Raw genomic sequence first — 18,783 nt, 5'->3', positions numbered from 1 at the left:
TAATTATGTTTTCTGTAAAATGTTAACCTATCAGCCAATTATTCTTTAGTTTTACAATTGTCTCTAGTTATTCCGAGTGGATTTGGAAAATTATAGGCATACTGATAGAAAATTGGGTTGTGTAGTTATAATTGATGTATTTGATGTGTTATTTTGTTTTAGACATATATTTAGCAATCTAAGGAAATTGTATAGCTGATCATTTGGCTAAATTGTATTATGCTTTATATTCAAAAATAATATTTCTATTTAAAATGTGGTGTCAAATCACATGTCAGTCTTTTATAGTGTTAAATGAATTGGGTTTAACGTAATTATTTTCTTTAATCAATAGCAATGTTCATAGTTTATTGTTGTTAATTTAATATGATTCTGTAATATGTACATGTTTGTTTTCTTGAACACGAACGCTTCACGAGCATCGGAACTAAAATGCACCTGCAGTTTCAATGGGGAACATTTAGTGGACGCACATCTGTCTCTCTCTGCTTACACGTCATTCATTTCCTTGCTGCTTGATTTCTAGGGATACTGTGCTCGTGTTGAGAAGAAATTATGTCTAACTCGGTATTTTCTGTCTTGTCGCGTTTTGTGGAGGAGTACAGGAGCAGCACACCGAATAAGCTGAAGGTGATCGACGCTTATATGCTGTATATTTTGCTGACAGGAGTGTTTCAGTTCCTGTACTGTGTGCTGGTGGGAACGTTTCCCTTCAACAGCTTCTTATCTGGATTCATCTCATGTGTGGGATGCTTCATACTGGCTGGTATTTACGCATATTTAATCATTTATAAATATAATATTGTATTGTATCTTTGTCCAATTTATATATGTATGTTTATAATCCAAATTTTTTTTTTGCACCAAAAAGGCGAACGGTCTTGTAAAAACTATTTTTAAAGCTGTCTTTATAATTTAACTATATAATATATATGCACTACGTTTTCAAAAAAGTTTGCAATAATTAAAATAATGTTTTAATTAAGTATATTATGCTTAACAAGGCTGAATTTATCGGATCAAAAATACAGTAACATTTTTAAATATTCATGCAATTTAAAATAACTTGTTTATGTTAAAATGTAAATCGTTCAGCTATTATTTGTGACACACACACTCACACACCGTTTAGATGGTAAAACAACTTAATGTAAAAAATAGCATATTATAATATAAGGTACATTTTTATTTATTATATTGTATTGGTTTATCTTTATGTATTTAATGTGACTATTTAAAGAACCTCATATCTGAGTTTTGAGATAGATGTATAAAACAAATTTGGTATGGGTCCAAAAAAAAAAACTTCCCATGTTTTCTAATCCTTAACCACTTAAATATCCTACTACACCAAACTATGTTGATATATCCAGGTATTGTATGTATGTTTAGTGCTGTAGTCATAAAGTATAATTTATTGATAATTAATTAGTGTCTTTGTTCTTCTGTCTTCAGTCTGTCTTCGCATCCAGATCAACCCTCAGAATAAAGGAGATTTCCTGACCGTCTCTCCCGAGAGAGCTTTCGCTGACTTCCTCTTCGCTCACACTGTTCTGCATCTAGTGGTCGTCAACTTTGTTGGCTGAATGAGAGAGTCTTACAGCAGGTGTGTGTGTGTGTGTTAAGAATGGTTTAAAATCACGTTTCATGTGTATCATTTGTTAAACAATCTATTTCGTAAAATCTGTGTGTGATTCAGTTCCATTGCTATATGAGGTTCTGTTGTGCACAGATTAATAGCTCAGAAAAGAAAACAAAGCAACAAAATTGCAGATATGTATCCTGATCCTTTTAAAATACACTCTAAACTGCTTGCTTGCCAATTTCTCAAAAAAAAAAAAGAAAAGAAAAATTCTAGCTGACAGATGATAAATCCTCTGGTGCCTAATATAGAAAAATGACCCAAAACGGCAGTACATGCTTCCTTAAAAGTGCCTTAAAGGAGACCTATTATGCAAAATTCACTTTAATAAGTTGTTTGAACACAGATGTGTGTCCGCAGTGTGTGTAAACAACCTGCCTATAATAAATCTGTTTTGTTAGCATAGATCACACCCTGAGTGAGCCGCAACAGTCTGACGTTTCTATTTCCTCGCTGTAGCAGCTGAAGGTTTACAATATCTGCGCACTGTAATGCAACAAAAAAAAAAACATTACAAATGTTCTGTTATTGGATGTATTAATGAACATAAGAATCTCAATAGAATCTCGGCATCTGAGCCACTGAGGACACCGTAGTTGAATTTAATTTATGAAGAAAATGTGCAGACAAAAGTCATTAAAGTGTTATATATTTGCGCTGATCATTTTACACCACAAACGAGGGTCAGTACTATGCTGGATTTTCCTAAAAGTGAAACTTTTTCACTAAATCACTCATTTTTTTTTTCTAGAAACGTTGTAACTTCTTAACTTGCTTAGCCTCTCCATCAGTGTCCGACTCCAGTTCAAACATGTGGCTGAACACCACAACTGACCATTTCTGACATTTTGGCTGTGTGAAATTCTCCAGTTTTGTTGCTGCTGGAGTATCAGACGCATGAGTTTCAAAGGCTCCGCCCTCTTCTGGAAAGGGGGCGGAGAGCAGCAGCTCATTTGCATTTAAAGGGACACTTACAAAAATTGTGTGTTTTTGCTCACACCCAAATAGGGGCAAAAGTTAAGTTATAATAAATGATCTATGGGGTATTTTGAGCTGAAATTTCACAGACACATTCTGTGGACACCAGAGACTTATATTACGTATTGTGAAAAGGGGCATCATAGATATCATATCTCCTTTAAACTGCCATTGCTTTATTCCATGTTACGTTTTTAATGTTCACGTTCGTTCGATGAGGCTTTCGGTTAACATTTGTTCGTTTAGAGAAATGTAAATGTTCAATGTAAAGTTATCATCATGATACATGTTCATGATGGGATAAATTACTGAAGAAATCATCCCAAAATATTTTCTTTAATTGTCTGTAAATGTATTTTTTATGAGTGCTGTCAAATCGATCAATCACATCTAACATACACATTTGTGTCTGTGTTATTTTATGTCAGATGCGATTCATTGATTTGACAGCACAATTTTTATGCAACGTGTTTTCTCGAGATTAACTGGTCTTTTTCCTCAGATATGAAGACCATATCCTGCAGAACAACTACAAACACAACAGTCTGTGGATCTCTCAATGTTAATATGTTTTGACAGAATTGTCATTCATCATCAGTTCTCGTCTCGTTCCTTAATTTTCTACTTTTGTAAAACTTTCTGAAAGTTATTGAAAGAAAATAAATGCCTTTAAAAACAATTCAGTGATCCTGTGGTGTTTCTAGGTAACATATGGTACTCGCATCTGAATCTTTGTGTTTAAGATATAGTTTGAAAAAATATATTAAAATGAAAAATTGAACAATAGCCTATTTTATTGTTTTGATTTTTTAGGGCTGTCAAAAGATTAATCGCGATTAATCGCATCCAATATAAAAGTTTGTGTTTACATAATATATGTGTGTGTATTGTGTATAATTATTTATATATATATATATATATATAAAAACACACACAATCATGTATACATTTAAGAAAAATTGGTTGTATATAAAATATTTATATATAATATAAATGTATATCAGTATATAAATGCAAATATTTCTTAAATATATACATGAATGTGTGTGTATTTATACATAATAATTATATTATTATACATACAACTTTTATTTTGGATGCGATTAATCTTTTGACAGCCCTAATTTTTTTATTTTGAGTCTAAATGAAACCAGAATCATTCTGACATTATGGTTAAAGTTACAAACAATGAAGCAATTCATTTTTGCAGGCATCGGTGTGGAAAAAAAAATACATTTTGTGTAACAATTATAGGGCACAATCTGTATTAGATACAGTATATACAGTATAATCTGTATCTGAACACAATTGCAGTGTGATACACAAATGGTTAAACTCCCACATCTGGTCATGGTTTAGGGAGAAGGAAGTGAGAGTGAACGCAGAAATATTCCTTCACAACAGCTGTCATCAGGAAAGAGGGACTCGATGGTTTATCACACTCGAGCTCAACGATGACTCTTCCGCTACTTCTAACCATTCTTGTGCTTGGTGAACTGCCAGGTGAGCTTTTATCATTCCTTTTGCAAAAACAAAGTTTGAAAAGTCATTGAACCATTTCTAAAACTGTGTTTTATGGAAGGGAGCTTGGAAACATGTTTAGAAAGCCGTTCTGCAGCTAAAATTGGTCATGGGTTGAAACTTCCTCTCTTTGGAATATTATATTGAACAGTTTGCAGTTTTAAACCCTGGAATTAAAGTGTTTCCAGCAGCAACTAGTTGAGTTTCGATTTGAAGGAAAAGACTCACCCAAATTCCCAGGACTTGAGTGTCGTCTAGTAGCTTCTCCAAACACAATGTTTTTAATTAAGTTTTCTTTTTCAAAAGAGTCTGTTGAAGATTCATGTGAACATTTTGTTATTTGCCTTTTATGCTTGATTGTAGTTGTTGGAAGATTGATGGACAATAGCTTTTGGATGTTTTGAATTTCATAAGTTACATGAAAAAGTGAAATAAAAAACTGGACTGAAAACAGGCCTTTATTGGCAGAAACAAACAGCCATTTCATGCAGCCATTGTAATATATTTACAGTTTTCAATAATTTAACATTTCTAAAGAGTTTTAGCTGTATAAAGAACTTACAATTATGATAAAGTTTTCATTTTGTGACTATTTGGTTTTTTTTTTTGCTGTTATGAGTGTAAATAATACCCGGAGCATAAATTCAGGCATTATTATTAATGTTAGAATGAACCAATGTATTTTTTTACAGGCATCAGTGTGCAATCCACCACATAAATGACTAAATAAGTGTAAGGGTGGATTTCCTGCAGGGGGTCAGGCTGCAAGACTGCAGAATGACTAAAGAAACTTTATCAGCAAGATGGTAGAAAACTACATTTCTTGTCTATTCCACCCACTGCTACTTATACCAACGACGGAAATAAGCGCAGTTACTGTTGTGTTGTTAACCAGTTCTTCATTGTTATCTGTTGTCGTAATACTGTTGTAAAGTGATGCTTGAGTGTGCCGGATTCTGTGACTGTTAGAAAAAGTAAACAAGTAAAGTTGCGTTCGGTCAAAGCACTGTGTGTGTGTGTGTCTTTTCCTGGACATAACATTTGGCGACGAGGATGGCTTTATCTTTGCCTCCACCTGAGCCATTTCTGCCCCACGCTGGTGAACCTGTCGTGCCGTGGGAGCGCTGGTATGTGTCATTTCAGACGTACCTGGTTGCCGCGGGTTTGGATGATGTCTCGGATGAGAGAAAACGCGCGCTGCTCCTCCATTGTCTCGGAGTAGAGGGATTACGGATCTTCCAGTCACTCGGCACCGCACAGGCATACTCTGACGCTGTTGCGCAATTAAAGGGACATTTTCAAAAGACTCATAGTGTGCTGCTAAAACGCTTAAACTTCAGACAAAGATGCCAACGATCGGGTGAGTCAGCCAGCCAGTTTATCGCTGATTTAAGAAGTCTCGCTGAGCCGTGCAAATTCGGTGCTCTCCGTGATGAATTAATTAGAGACCAACTTATTGAAAAAACAAGCAGTGCACGAGTCAGAGAGAGACTGTTAATGGAGGATGACGAACTTACACTGGATAAGGCTCTCACTCTAGCACTCCAAATTGAAGAAGCTACTCAGTGTGCAGCTAAAATAGCAGAGAATAATGCAGCTAAAACTAATGTTACCACTGTACTCGCAAATGCAGTCACTGATGAGGGGCTCCAGCCAGCAGGTGCAATCATCCAGCAAACGCAGCCTCAATCAAGCCAACAAAGACGGAGGTGTGGCAACTGTGGCTCCATTCGTCATGCCAACAGGTCACCAGACTGCCCAGCTATCGGCCAAAAGTGTAGGCATTGCGGTAAGCTCAACCATTTTGCAAGGTGGTGCAGATCAAAGTCCAGCTCAGGCTCACTTCCCACATCTCAGCCCTCACCAGCAGTAATTCACACAGTTGGCCCTCACTCAGTCACTTTCTCAACGTGTGGTGTACAGCTGAAAGACTGTTGCATTCCACTGCTTCTTGACACAGGAGCTAAAGTGTCATTGCTTAATATGGCCACCTACAAGAAATTTTTCTCTGAAGTGGAGTTACAACCATCGCCTGTGAAACTCTGTGGTTATGGTCAAGCCAGCATTGTAGTGACTGGATTAATTAAGCTGCCGGTACAATACGGAAAGAAACGTCTGGTAGAGTTCCCGTTCTACGTCACACAGCACGGTGCTAATATTCTGGGTCTGGACTTGTTCATTAGTCTTGGGTTTTCTCTGCATGACAACAGCGGAGTGACTATCCTCCAGGTGGACTCACCATGGCACACACAGTTTCCCAACCTATTCAGTGGTTTAGGCTGCCTTTCTGCTTTCGCCCACAAACCCTTGCTTAACCCGGATGTACCACCCGTCATCCAGCCACTACGAAGAGTGCCTCTCGCCATGCGTGACCAGGTCTCCACTGAACTGCAGGGGATGCTAACAGCAGACCTCATTGAGCCCATCGATGCCTCCCCTTGGGTTTCAAATCTTGTGGTTGTGAAGAAACGGTCAGGGGGCATACGTCTCTGCATTGACCTTCGGGGCCCTAATAAGGCAGTGGTGCCGGACAGATACCCGCTGCCGACAATTGAGGAACTCACAACGCTTTTCCATGGCTCCTCAGTGTTCACAAAGCTGGACCTTAAGCAAGGTTATATGCAGATACCCCTGCACAAAGACAGTAGAAACCTGACTGCATTCGTGACTCACATGGGGGTGTTCCGTTTCAAGAGAATTCCTTTTGGCCTTAGTTCAGCACCTAGCTGCTTTCAGAAAATCATGGCCACTGTCCTAGCAGGGCTCCCGGGTACGGCTGTGTACTTAGATGATATTGTTGTACATGGAAAGGATGAGGCCGCTCACAATGAATGCCTGAGACAGGTGTTCACAGCTCTGTCTAGACACAATCTGACGCTGAACGCAGAAAAATGTGTGTTCGCAGCCCCAGCAATAGACTTTGTTGGCCTTCGGGTGTCCAGATCAGGTATTACACCGCTGCAGTCCAATGTGGAGGCCATTCTCAACCTTCCTGTGCCAGCCTCAGCTGGAAAGCTTGCATCTTTCCTGGGCATGACTGCTTACTATCTCAGATTCTTACCTCAGTATTCAGCAATCACTGCACCCCTGCGACAGCTGCTCAAACAAGACACCCCCTGGGCATGGACAGCAGAGTGCGAACGTGCTATTCAACAGCTCAAGCACCTCCTCACGTCACCACCAACACTAGCTCATTTTGATCTCTCCAGTCCTACCCTGGTGACATGTGACGCATCAGCGGTGGTAGTCGGAGCAGTCCTGTCACAGATGCATGGCGGAAGTGAAAGGCCTATTGCTTTTGCTTCGCGGGCTCTGAGTATGGCGGAGCAGAAGTACTCAGTGGGAGAGAGAGAGGCACTGGCGTGCATTTGGGCATGTGAACGCTGGCACATGTACTTATATGGACGATCCTTTACTCTCAGAACAGACCACCAGGCCCTTACTGCCCTCATGTCCTCTACGGGAACTGGCCACAAGCCACTCAGGCTCCACCGATGGGCTGACAGGTTGAATCAGTACAATTACCAGCTGCAGTTCACCCCTGGAAAAGACAACGTGGTTGCAGATTTACTGTCACGTTCAGCTGTGGAGTCAACCACCACAGCCAGGCAGCCGGAGTCGGACATTGAGAGTGACCTTGTGCAGTTAGTGTATGAGCCCTTACAGACCTCAGTGTCTCTTGAGGAACTTCAGCGGGAGTCTGCAGCAGACCCACTCTTCATTACTCTCAGCACCTACATTCGGTCAGGATGGCCAGCTCAGGTGAGCTCTGACCTGATCCCCTACTCACGAGTTAAGACAGAGCTGACATGTTGGGGTGAGTCATGCATTGCAAGGGGGCACCGGGCAGTCATTCCTCCGCCCCTTAGGGAGCGGGTTCTGTCAATGGCGCACGAGGGTCATGTGGGGATAGTTAAACTGAAACAGAGATGTAGAGACTTGGTCTGGTGGCCAGGGATTGATAGAGAGCTAGAAGCTCTGGTACGTGACTGCACACCTTGTCTGCGTAGTGGCAAAACAGGAACTCCAGCCCCGCCACCCTTGCAGCCTGTCGACTGGCCCCTGAAGCCATGGGAGCATCTACAGATGGACATCTGTGGGGAGCTCGTCTCTGTTCCCCACCATCAGCGGTTCCTAGTCGTGGTGTATGACCTCCACTCAAAGTGGCCTGAGGTTGTGCCTATGGGCTCAGTGACAGCTTCCGCAATGGTCGATTTCCTGGAGCAGCTCTTTTCCCGTTGGGGCATTCCGCGGGCTATTACCACAGACAATGGGCCACAGTTTACTTCCAGTGAGTTTTCATCCTACCTGTCGGCCAAAGGAATAGCCCACATGCGTACTGCCTACTACCATCCCCAAGCTAATGGTGGCGTGGAAAGGTTTAACCAAAGTCTGAAGAATGGCATACGCGCACACCTTGCCCAAGGTTTTGCATTTAAAGCTTCTCTCTCCCAGACACTCTTGCATTATCGCGCCACTCAGCATACCACTACAGGAGTTTCCCCTGCCAGTCTCATGCTTGGCAGGGAATTAGAATTACCTTTGACCAGGCTCCGGCCACCTCATCAGCTCCCAGGGAACTCTTCGGCCCGGGCACGGGTTCATAAACGTCAGCGCAACATGAGAGCCAGATATGACCGCAAGCATCGTGCCAGGCCTACCGAGATACGAGCACAGGATTGGGTAAGAGCCCGAAGGCCACACCGTAGCAATAAACTGGGCTCTTTTCTGTCCGAGCCCATCCAGGTCAAACGGCAGTTAGGGCCAGTCACTTTTGAGCTTGCTAATGGGTCACGCTGGCATGCAAGTTGTCTTCGAAGAGTGCCAATGCCTTCCGTTAGGGATGAAAGCCGAAACCGTTCTGTGGTCATGGACTCCATTCTGCCCCCACTGAATCTGAATCCTGAGGAAGTCATCAGGCCGGAAGTGGAAACTGATCACGGTCAAAGCTCTCAATCTGCTGATGCCCCTGTGTCAACTCGTCCTGTGAGGGCGAGGGCACGTCCTGCGCACTTCCAGGACTTTGAAGCTACATTTCATACTTAAGCTTGGTGGGAGGGGGGAAAATGTTGTGTTGTTAACCAGTTCTTCATTGTTATCTGTTGTCGTAATACTGTTGTAAAGTGATGCTTGTGCGCATGCTCCTGAGTGTGCCGGATTCTGTGACTGTTAGAAAAAGTAAACAAGTAAAGTTGCGTTCGGTCAAAGCACTGTGTGTGTGTGTGTCTTTTCCTGGACATAACAGTTACAATATCTTAATATGTGGGAGAGCTTTGCTATAGAGAGTGACAATATTGTTTTGCAATAGGTAGCACTTCAAAGTCAATGCCAAATCAAAACTAGTTGGCACATTATTTGTAATTGGAAAGATACACTTAATATAGTTACAAAATAGATTATAGATGTATGAGATTATAAAAACTTATACCATTAATTGTACCCAATATGTAAAATGTTGAGAGAGAGAGAGAACCATTTCAAACTTCCTTTTATCCCTTCCGTGACCATGTGACTAAAACCCTAATGTGAGACATTCAAAACTGACCAATCAGATAATTACAACTTCCCCCATTGTACTAAAGGTGTGACAATTTCATACCCACAAGTACACACATCTTAGGCCTACAGGCCTTGATCACTATCGGCACCTCGATGCCTTTAGGGACTCCAAATGGTCATTGGGGAAAGAGGGGGTGAAAAACAGTAAAGCAGATGTCTTTGTTCATTTCAAATATCTTGGATTATTTTCAATCCTAAGCAATAGTAATTTGAATATGTATTAATGACTTAAGAGCCACTCACTCTGTTAATCTGCATTCGTAGACAGAGAAAGTATGCGTATCACTGGAGAGACATTTTGAGGTCAAGAAACAAAACAAAAAATCTCACACATGATATATTTGTATTAAAGAATTTATCTGAATTGCCATGAACTATTTTTGTAGTGTATTGCCGTTTATATAGCCTATATAATACTTTTATTTGTTATATTGGTAACACTTTACAAGGTTTAATTTAAGATGAGTTAACTACAATTGTTAACATTAAACTTAGGCTACAACAAACAATACATCTACAGTTTTGATTAATGTATTTAATCTCTGCATTTACTAATACATTTTTAAGATCAAAAGTTGTATCTGTTAACATTATTTAAAGGTGTTTTTTTGTCTGTTCTACTGATTCATATGGTTAAGCCTATTATAAGTGATTATATTTTAGACCTAGGTGGTTTTCACAGGAAATTGTGTGTCACGTGACTCGCCCATGTGTGTCTCGTCACCTTTATAGCGCTTAATACAATACAGATTAAACGTCTACAGGGAATTCAGAATTCAATTCGGTTTTAAAGCAGCTCTAAAAGGACAGTTAAAATCAGTTTAGTGTTGATCCAGTTTGGTTCAATAACTGTAAAGTTAATCAATTGTGAAATGAGTTCAACTCGCATATAAAGCAACGATGATGTCATCGTCCATCTCAGTTCAGCTCTCATCCAATAGTGTCAGTGCATTCAAATCAATAATATTGCAGAATATTAAAGCAGGACTATGCAGTTTCGGGGATTTCTTCGCTGTATTCTCACTTTTTGCTCACAGGTTTTCTATAGAGCGCCCCCTACAGCTTCGGAATAGATATTTGACAACACTGTCGAAAAACTCGTTGTCGACTCTCAGATACCAGAGGCTAGTAGATCAACGACATCAAAGCAGACGGGACATTCTTTACAACGCCTTCTTCATTCGGGTTCGAACAGCGTGAGGGACCGCAATAAAGACATAATTTTAGCAGATTTTTTGCCGTAAAGCAATCCGTTACATCGCGAGACCTGATATCACGCGATACTTTCTGACGCTGCGGCCGGCGGCCAAGGGGGTAATCCATCCGCCGGAAACTGAAGCTTCCCCGGGAGCCGCCATTGTAGCAGAACATCACCTGCTGTTAGCATCCCATTGACTCCCATTCATTTTGGCATCACTTTGACAGCGAATAACTTAACATCTGAGGTGTTTAAAGACTCCATTTGTCCATTATTTATTTCTAAAGAAACACGACAGTGTATAAAAGGCTCCATTACCTTGTTTCTTACGTTATGGCCCCGTAGAAGCCGATTTTGTAAAAATAGGCTAACGATTGCGTCATAACCACTCAACTCTGTCGCACAGAAGAGAAATTACCATATAGACCGGCGGAAAAGCTCGCAAACAATCGGGGGAACGTGGAGGCATAAAGTCAAGGGAGAAGCCCACAGAGAGTGATAAAGTTACTCCTGCTGCTAGCTCATGGACAGCTAATGCTCACGCTCTCCGTCTCTGCGAGATTCGGAAGGGAATGATTCAGATTTCTCTCGGCACAGTGACTAGAAGACTGACAGCTGTCAGACAGGATGCTCACGTCACATCTACGTCGTCAAGTTCAGTTTGAGCCTGCGCAGTTCGCCCAGCCATCAGGAAGTGAGTGCTTCTAATTGACTCCATTGAAACCTATGGGGTCGCTGCGTACCGCCGGCCCAAAGTTGCTAGGGTGTTTTTTCCGCTCACAGGCGATAGGGGGGTGCGAGACGACCACCATTCAACCCGAAAAAAGTAATATAACCATTCCAACGACTCCGAAGCTGTTCAGTTAAGGTAAAAAACCTGCATAGTTCACCTTTAAGTCATAAATATATAGAGAAAAGATGCTCCGGCTATATTGAAGTTTGTGTGTGTGTATATATATATCTCTGGTGTAGCAGAGGTTAGTTGTCACAATGAGTGAGAAAGGTTGACATGGAGCAGCTAAATCTCAAACCTCCAGGGAATCACCCATTTACTGTAAAGAGGAAAGTCTGCTGGCAAAAAGAGAACGTGACAGCTCGTAATAAAACTAGAATCAACATTGGCTTGGCTTTTCGGAGATGGTAAAAAAAAAAACGGAGGGAATGTTGTAAATGTGACGCAATGCCATTTTTATTATTCAGCAGGTAAGGCATTTTGTTGACCTGAAAAATTATGTCATGTAGCTCTCCAACAAAGTTCCCTGTAAAGCATTATCTATTGTGAAGGGGCACATTTATCCGCAGAGCCCTAGCACAACCAACACAATGTTCTTCTGCAAAAATGCATGCAGTTTTTTAATAACTGTGAACGTGAACTAGCGTTAACAAATAATGTACAAATATATGCTCATTGTTAGTTATTGCATTAGCTAATGCCATTAGCATTAAATAATGTTAACAACTGCAACCTTATTGGTCTAGAGTGACCTTACTCCCTTATAGTGGTATTACATCTTGGAGATTTTCATTATATGTCTGTTATCTGGTTCAATCTATTTTAAGGTTCCTACTGTACCATGACGACTGTAGGAGATCTGTCTGTGCTGGAGGGTCAATCCGTCACTGTCCCGTGTCACTATAACCCGCAGTATATCAGCCACGTGAAGTACTGGTGCTACGGCCGGATGAAGGACTTCTGCTCCAGCCTGGCCCGCACCGATGACCCCACATCAGCCCCTAACGCCAGAGGAAAGGTGACGATCGCGGATGACCCCACCCAGCACGTGTTCACCGTGAGCATGCAGGACCTGACGGTGGGGGATTCGGGGTGGTACTGGTGTGGGGTGGAGCTCGGAGGGATGTGGGTTTCTGACAGCACTGCCTCCCTTTATATCAGCGTCATTCAAGGTGAGTTAAGAAAATCATTTGAATGAAAATACAACTAAACATTCACAAACTATATAGCCGCTATGCTAAATCCTGCACACTAGGTTACACAATCTTGCATTATCAAAAAAGTTGCCTATTTTTTATTATCAAAGCTAATTATCAAAATAAAAAAAGTTTAAAACTGTAATTTTAATGCTATGGTGATCTATACAACTTTTGTTTATTCAGTAGCTGATGATTATTTTAATGCTATGGCTATGTGAATTCAACCAAACTTAATGTTCGATCATATTTCAATAATAATAAATACCATTATGAGGTTTGCATTGTGATTATTATTTTCCTGACATTTACACTTCCTTCTATATTTGTATTATTATAGTATACTGTATAATGCAGAAGAATCTCGTTCACATTACTGCAATGTAGATTAATGAAATTATTTAAAATATTTATAAATTATATATTTAAACACATTTTATTCATCATTCTAGTATTTTTGTACATCCTTTAATTTATGCTTTTTTAAAATTAGGTTAAAAAACGAAAATCATAAAATACTACTAGAAATGTATACAAAAACAACATTGAAATAATAATAAGAACGGTCGGTACACTGAAGACTGAAAATACTTTAAAAAACATTAACACAATCTTACAGACACCAAACCTTTGAACTGTGTGTGTGTGTGTGCCCCCTTTGAAATGTCTGCCAAATGCATAAATGTTAATGAAATGTGACATTTTCTGCTGACTGTATTGATTGAAAATTGAATGAATTTGTACATATCTAACTAAATGAAATCTAAACCACTGAAGCATTTGTGAAGGTGTCATAGAGGTGTAGTCAGTAACTCATGGTTTTGTTGCAGGTGTGTCAGTGGTGAACAATGTGGTGAGTGCAGATGAAGGCAGAAGTGTCACTGTTCAATGTCTCTACAGTAAGAACCTCAGGTACCCCCCCCCCCCCCTCCCCCCGACACACACACACACACACACTCACACACACACACACACACAAACAAACAAAAGAATGAAGAAAAAAATGATGAAAATGTGTTATTTTCATGACAGGCTCATGTTGCACTAAATTCTCATTACTGTAATGCATCAATAATATACATGTATACATATGTATGGTAATTACAATTGTATATGCCAAACTTTTTGCTGACTCATTTTTCTTTTTCACCGCAGGTCCAGTGAGAAGCGGTGGTGTCGCAGTGGGAACTGGAACTCCTGCGTGGTGACGGATCCTGAAGGAACATTGAGCAGTGGGAACGTGCTCATCCACGATGACAGGATCAGCATGTTCACTGTGACACTGACACAGCTGGAGATGAGAGACTCGGGCTGGTACTGGTGTGGAGCCGGTCAGCAGCACGGGGCTGTTCTTGTGTCAGTCACGCCACAAGCCACAACATGTATGTTGCACAGAGCCTATTGCTAACATCACAAACTACATTCTTGCATTTTTTGGTTGAAACGTGCATGGAAAACTTGCTGTCAGGATGTTGAATACAGTTGCTAAGATTTTTTTTAAGATGTTGCATTCCATTACTATGAAAATTAGTTTGGGAATAGAAAATAAAAAGGTAATTGTAACTTTTTATTTGGCAATTCTGACTTTATTTAATTATGAGTTTAGATAAAAATTCAGAATTGCAAGATAACCACTGAATTTTGAGAATAAAATTGAGTTGTGAGAAATAAAGTCAAAATTGCTAGATATAAACTTGCAGTTGCAAGAAAAAAAGTCAGGAAAAAGTTTTTCAATTCTAATGAGCGTTTTATCTCACAATTCTGACTTGCAATTCTAAGTTTATAACTAAAAAAAATAACACTTTCCTTAGCATAGCTGTGATCTCATCGTTAAATTGATTTAACCTCTGAGGATGGTCTCTCCTCCTAGGGGTCAATGAGCCAATGGTAACTTAAATTCGGAGGGAAAGTTTACAACTCTGTCTTCAAGCATGTTCATTTGCATATGTAACTGGGTCTTGATGCAGAAACTATTAAAAACTACTGTTCTTGTAATACTAATATGTTGCATAGGTATTCACGAGATAATCAACATAAAAATTCGTAGATACCAAACATGGTATAGGTCAGGTTACATTAACTGGTGCTTCTATCATAAAGCATGCATACAACAGTACAATACAAAACACACTATACAGGACAGTAATAATCATACACATAATGTTCTGCAGATATGCATGTTCCTTTAAAGATGGTTTTCTATGAATGAATGCAATATAACAAATAAATATGTCTGATTGGTCCAGCAGTTACAGATGAAAAGTCAGAATTTTTGAATGAATGATGAAACCCTTTTTTTCACGTGGTGAGAACAGGCTACATCACTGATCTGAAGTTAAACTCTGCTGAATTTGTCACATTTGATCTGTGTCTTAGTGCCAGGTGCCACAGTGTCTCCTGTCCAATATCTGAAGACATCAGTCCGGTCTCCGTCTGTAATGGGCACAAATGACCCTCACAGGTGACCTCTGTATATTTCCTCATGGCAGATTTCACATGAAGGGATAAAAAGCTTTCAGCAATGAGCAATACTGAGATCTGTCACATACACTCTTAAAAATAACGGGTCTCTATTGGCATTGATGGTTCCATGAAGAAGCGTTAACCTCCATGGAAATGCTCCAATCCACGGAAGTGCTCAATGCTTCTTTACAGTCGAAGAATGTTCTTTTAGATTTTTAAAATGTTCTTTACACTAAGAAAATAGTGTTTCTTTTAAGAACTGATCACTGAAAGGTTCTTCTATGGCATCGCTGTGAATAACTCACTTTGGAATCTTTATTTTTAAGAGTGTATGAATGAATATTTTTAGTTGATATTTGGGTAACACTTTATTTTGATGGTTCCTTTTGAACATTATTTTGGCTACAAGTAACTTTGCAACTACATGTCAACTAACTCTCATTAGAGTATTAGTAGACTGTCTGCCTAATATCTGCTAACTCTTTATTGTGATGTGATAATTGTTTATTGTGATAACTTTGCAACTACTTATTCTAATAATAATCTAGTAATAATCTTCGTCTACTAATAATCTACTAACACTAATGAGAGTTAGTAGACATGTAGTTGCAACGTTACTTATAGTCAACAGAATGTGTTAAAGGGACCATCAAAATAAAGTGAAACCGATATTTGACCAACACTAATATTGGTATTCGACTAACACATCGTGTTTGTTTCAGTCGTCCTGTTTGGGAGTCTCTTCTCGTGATGTGTGGGGTAGTACTTCTGGTCATGACTGTGTCTCTGGTATTTTGGAAGTTGCGGAAACAGTATAGTAAGTTTTTTTGTGTTTTTAGTGGCTTAAAGGAACACTCCACTTTTTTTTGGAAATAGGCTAATTTTCCAACTCCCCTAGAGTTAAACAGTTTTACCGTTTTCGAATCCATTCAGCCGATCTCCGGGTCTGGCGGTAGCACTTTTAGCATAGCTTAGCATAGATCATTGAATCTGATTAGACCGTTAGCATCTCTCTCAAAAAAATGACCAAAGAGTTTAGATAGTTTTCCTATTTAAAACTTGACTCTTAGTTACATCGTGTACTAAGACCGACAGAAAATGAAAAGTTGTGATTTTCTAGGCCAATATGACTAGGAACTATACTCTCATTCAAGGAACTGTTCTGCCGTACCAGCAGCGCAATGATATTACAAACTTAGTGCCGGTCACGTTGGAAGTTACCAAGCTAGGGACTATTTTCAGGCGCTGCGTAATATCATTGCGCCTGCTGGTACGGCAGCAGTTCCTTGATTATTACGCAGGAATGAGAGTATAGTTCCTAGTCATATTGACCTAGAAAATCGCAAATTTTCATTTTATAATAATTGTATAAAAATATCAAAACTCTTTGGTCATTTTTTTGAGAGAGATGCTAACGGTCTAATTAGATTCAATGATCTATGCTAAGCTATGCTAAAAGTGCTACCGCCAGACCCGGAGATCGGCCGAATGGTTTTGAAAACAGTAAAACTCAACCGTTTAACTCTAGGGGAGTTGGAAAATGAGCCTATTTCCAAAAAAAGTGGAGTGTTCCTTTAAAAGGTTATTGGTTACTTACAAACTCGTCTGTAACTTTACTCCATTCTGATTTCTAAGCTTAAACGATGTCTTTGGATTTGTTGAATACCTGTTTTCCATCATTTAACCTCATTTAGTTGAGAAAAAACAAGGTTGTGTTCTCATTTTTCTGTGAATAATGCTTACCAACTATTTTTGTTTCATTTTGCAGAGAAAAAGCAGAAGCATCAAAGGGCATCGATAATCGGGCAAACGAACGATAATCTCACAGTCAGTGCAATTTATCTCTGTTATCTAACAGTCACATTACCCAATTTACTTTATTCATGTATGTATTTGAGGATGATACATTGGTGCACGTTATTATGAAAACAGGATAAAAAATGTTGCCTCTTATTATCCCACAACTGTGACGTTTTTCCCCTCAGAATTGTGAGATATAAACTAGCAATTCAAAAATGGTAATTGCATATATATCACAATTCTGAGAATAAAACAATTCAAAAGTGGATTTGTGGAGAATAAAATGGGCATCTGATGGAGCATGCTTTTTCCCTTAATTTTTTGTTTAGCTTGAAATAAGTATTGTAGTTATTAAATATTGTCTTGTTTATAAATAAAGCATGTTTCAATTTGTTCCAGACCATTAAATATGATATTATGGTTTCTTGGAAGCTAATCTGGATCCTTATCTTTCATTCAAAACTTCCACAGCCTCTTAATTGTTTTAGTCTCCGCCCACTTCTCCTGCACCAATCAGAACACTTGACTGCTTACTGATCGCAGCTGCACTGGTGTAATGGAGGTTATAAAGATTTTGGGGTGACCCAAGTGTAGGTTTAATGATGCAAGTGGTGATGACAAGTTCTTCAGGATGGGGTATTTCATAGTATTCTACTTGTTTGCAGATGTGTCCATGGACAGAAGGAGACTATACGAACACCTCAGTGATTTTCCTGAACACTCCAGCTCAGCAAGTCCAAATGCAGGAGCCTAGTGATGGGAAACAACTGATGATGAAGACATTCTGATGATGGAGAAATAAGTGCGCTGATGGACACTATGACTCTTGTCAATGAAAGACCTGCAGAATCGAGAAACTAGGGTTATGTTTGACATTTCTTCACATTTAACAGTTAAATGGAGCATAATCTTTCCATGTATTTCCATGCATTTTCCATGTTGTGTATTTCATGTTTATCTGTCTAAGTAAAGGTGGATTCATGGCATGTTGCAAATATCGTAATTACGAGATTCCAACTTGTAAACTTCGAATTTTCTGAAAGCTCTGACTTGTACCATGTGACTGCTGTAACCTGACTGCTGCAGATTCATTTTGGCGTTGATTGCTGCCATAGAAATGCCTAATTCCGAGTCTGAGAACAGCTTTGAGTAGAACGTCAATAACAAGTCTTGTACAAAAGCTGCGTTTTTACCATATTTACTAGATGACAATCCGTGACAATAAATATCAATAAAGTAAATACGGTAAAAACGCAGCTTTTGTACAAGACTTGTTATGAGTGAGTAGTTTAGTGTGAAATGGATGTGTTCTTACTAAGCACTGTTTATTAAACACAGAGAAGGAAATGTGTGAAACATTTGTGAATTTATTTAGAAGAACGAAAGTACTAGTGTCTCACTTTGTTATTTTTGTCTTGTCATGTTTTGTATCAGCATTTTTCCATTATTAACTTCTGTACAGAAAAAGTGCTTCATTCGCATTTCGTTTCAAGCTTTATTAAAATGTTTATTTGAGGTTGTGTTGTCACCTTCTATTCTTTAGCTTACAAATGTTGACCACAAACAACACATTTCTACAGTGACTCACTGCAGTAGTTCTCTAATTGTAAAATGAGAACAGTAGACAAGGAAGTAACGTTACTACTACCTAGTAATACCAGAATGAAACATTTATATCCGCATGTAACGAAGG

At 39.3% G+C, this 18,783-nt stretch overlaps 2 protein-coding genes across 5 annotated transcripts; both read left to right on the top strand.

Annotated features, from left to right (window-relative positions):
* Nucleotides 1-456: 456 nt before the first annotated feature.
* On the top strand, nt 457-3,299 carry dad1 (defender against cell death 1). Its single transcript, XM_079612842.1, has 3 exons — nt 457-766; nt 1,456-1,606; nt 3,123-3,299. The coding sequence occupies exons 1-2, from the start codon at nt 556-558 to the stop codon at nt 1,584-1,586; spliced, it is 342 nt and encodes a 113-aa protein (XP_079468968.1). The 5' UTR covers nt 457-555; the 3' UTR covers nt 1,587-1,606; nt 3,123-3,299.
* A 671-nt stretch (nt 3,300-3,970) lies between these two features.
* pigr (polymeric immunoglobulin receptor) lies at nt 3,971-18,616 on the top strand. 4 transcript variants are annotated; one of them, XR_013797619.1, is made up of 9 exons: nt 3,971-4,123; nt 12,459-12,803; nt 13,658-13,739; nt 13,983-14,209; nt 15,204-15,288; nt 16,013-16,107; nt 17,059-17,117; nt 17,756-18,142; nt 18,348-18,604. XR_013797619.1 is itself a non-coding variant. In XM_079612823.1 (8 exons), the coding sequence occupies exons 1-8, from the start codon at nt 4,075-4,077 to the stop codon at nt 17,876-17,878; spliced, it is 1,065 nt and encodes a 354-aa protein (XP_079468949.1). In that variant the 5' UTR covers nt 3,971-4,074; the 3' UTR covers nt 17,879-18,610. The 4 variants fall into 4 exon arrangements, 1 of the variants encoding a protein (XP_079468949.1); XR_013797617.1 differs by having other exon boundaries at nt 3,990-4,123; nt 17,756-18,239; nt 18,348-18,616; XR_013797618.1 differs by having other exon boundaries at nt 3,990-4,123; nt 18,360-18,606.
* Nucleotides 18,617-18,783: the final 167 nt, after the last annotated feature.

Source organism: Phoxinus phoxinus, assembly GCF_949152265.1.
Source record: "Phoxinus phoxinus genome assembly, chromosome: 5".
Taxonomy (NCBI): Eukaryota; Metazoa; Chordata; class Actinopteri; order Cypriniformes; family Leuciscidae; genus Phoxinus; species Phoxinus phoxinus.
Note: the sequence above shows the minus strand (reverse complement) of the source record. Positions and strands in the feature narration are given on the sequence as shown.

Coding starts and splice junctions, on each gene's coding strand:
- dad1 (XM_079612842.1), top strand. CDS start 556: ATGTCTAACTCGGTATTTTCTGTCTTGTCGCGTTTTGTGGAGGAGTAC. Junction 767..1,455: donor GGGATGCTTCATACTGGCTG/GTATTTACGCAT, acceptor TTCTGTCTTCAG/TCTGTCTTCGCATCCAGATC.
- pigr (XM_079612823.1), top strand. CDS start 4,075: ATGACTCTTCCGCTACTTCTAACCATTCTTGTGCTTGGTGAACTGCCA. Junction 12,804..13,657: donor TTATATCAGCGTCATTCAAG/GTGAGTTAAGAA, acceptor GTTTTGTTGCAG/GTGTGTCAGTGGTGAACAAT. Junction 17,118..17,755: donor AAACGAACGATAATCTCACA/GTCAGTGCAATT, acceptor ACTTGTTTGCAG/ATGTGTCCATGGACAGAAGG.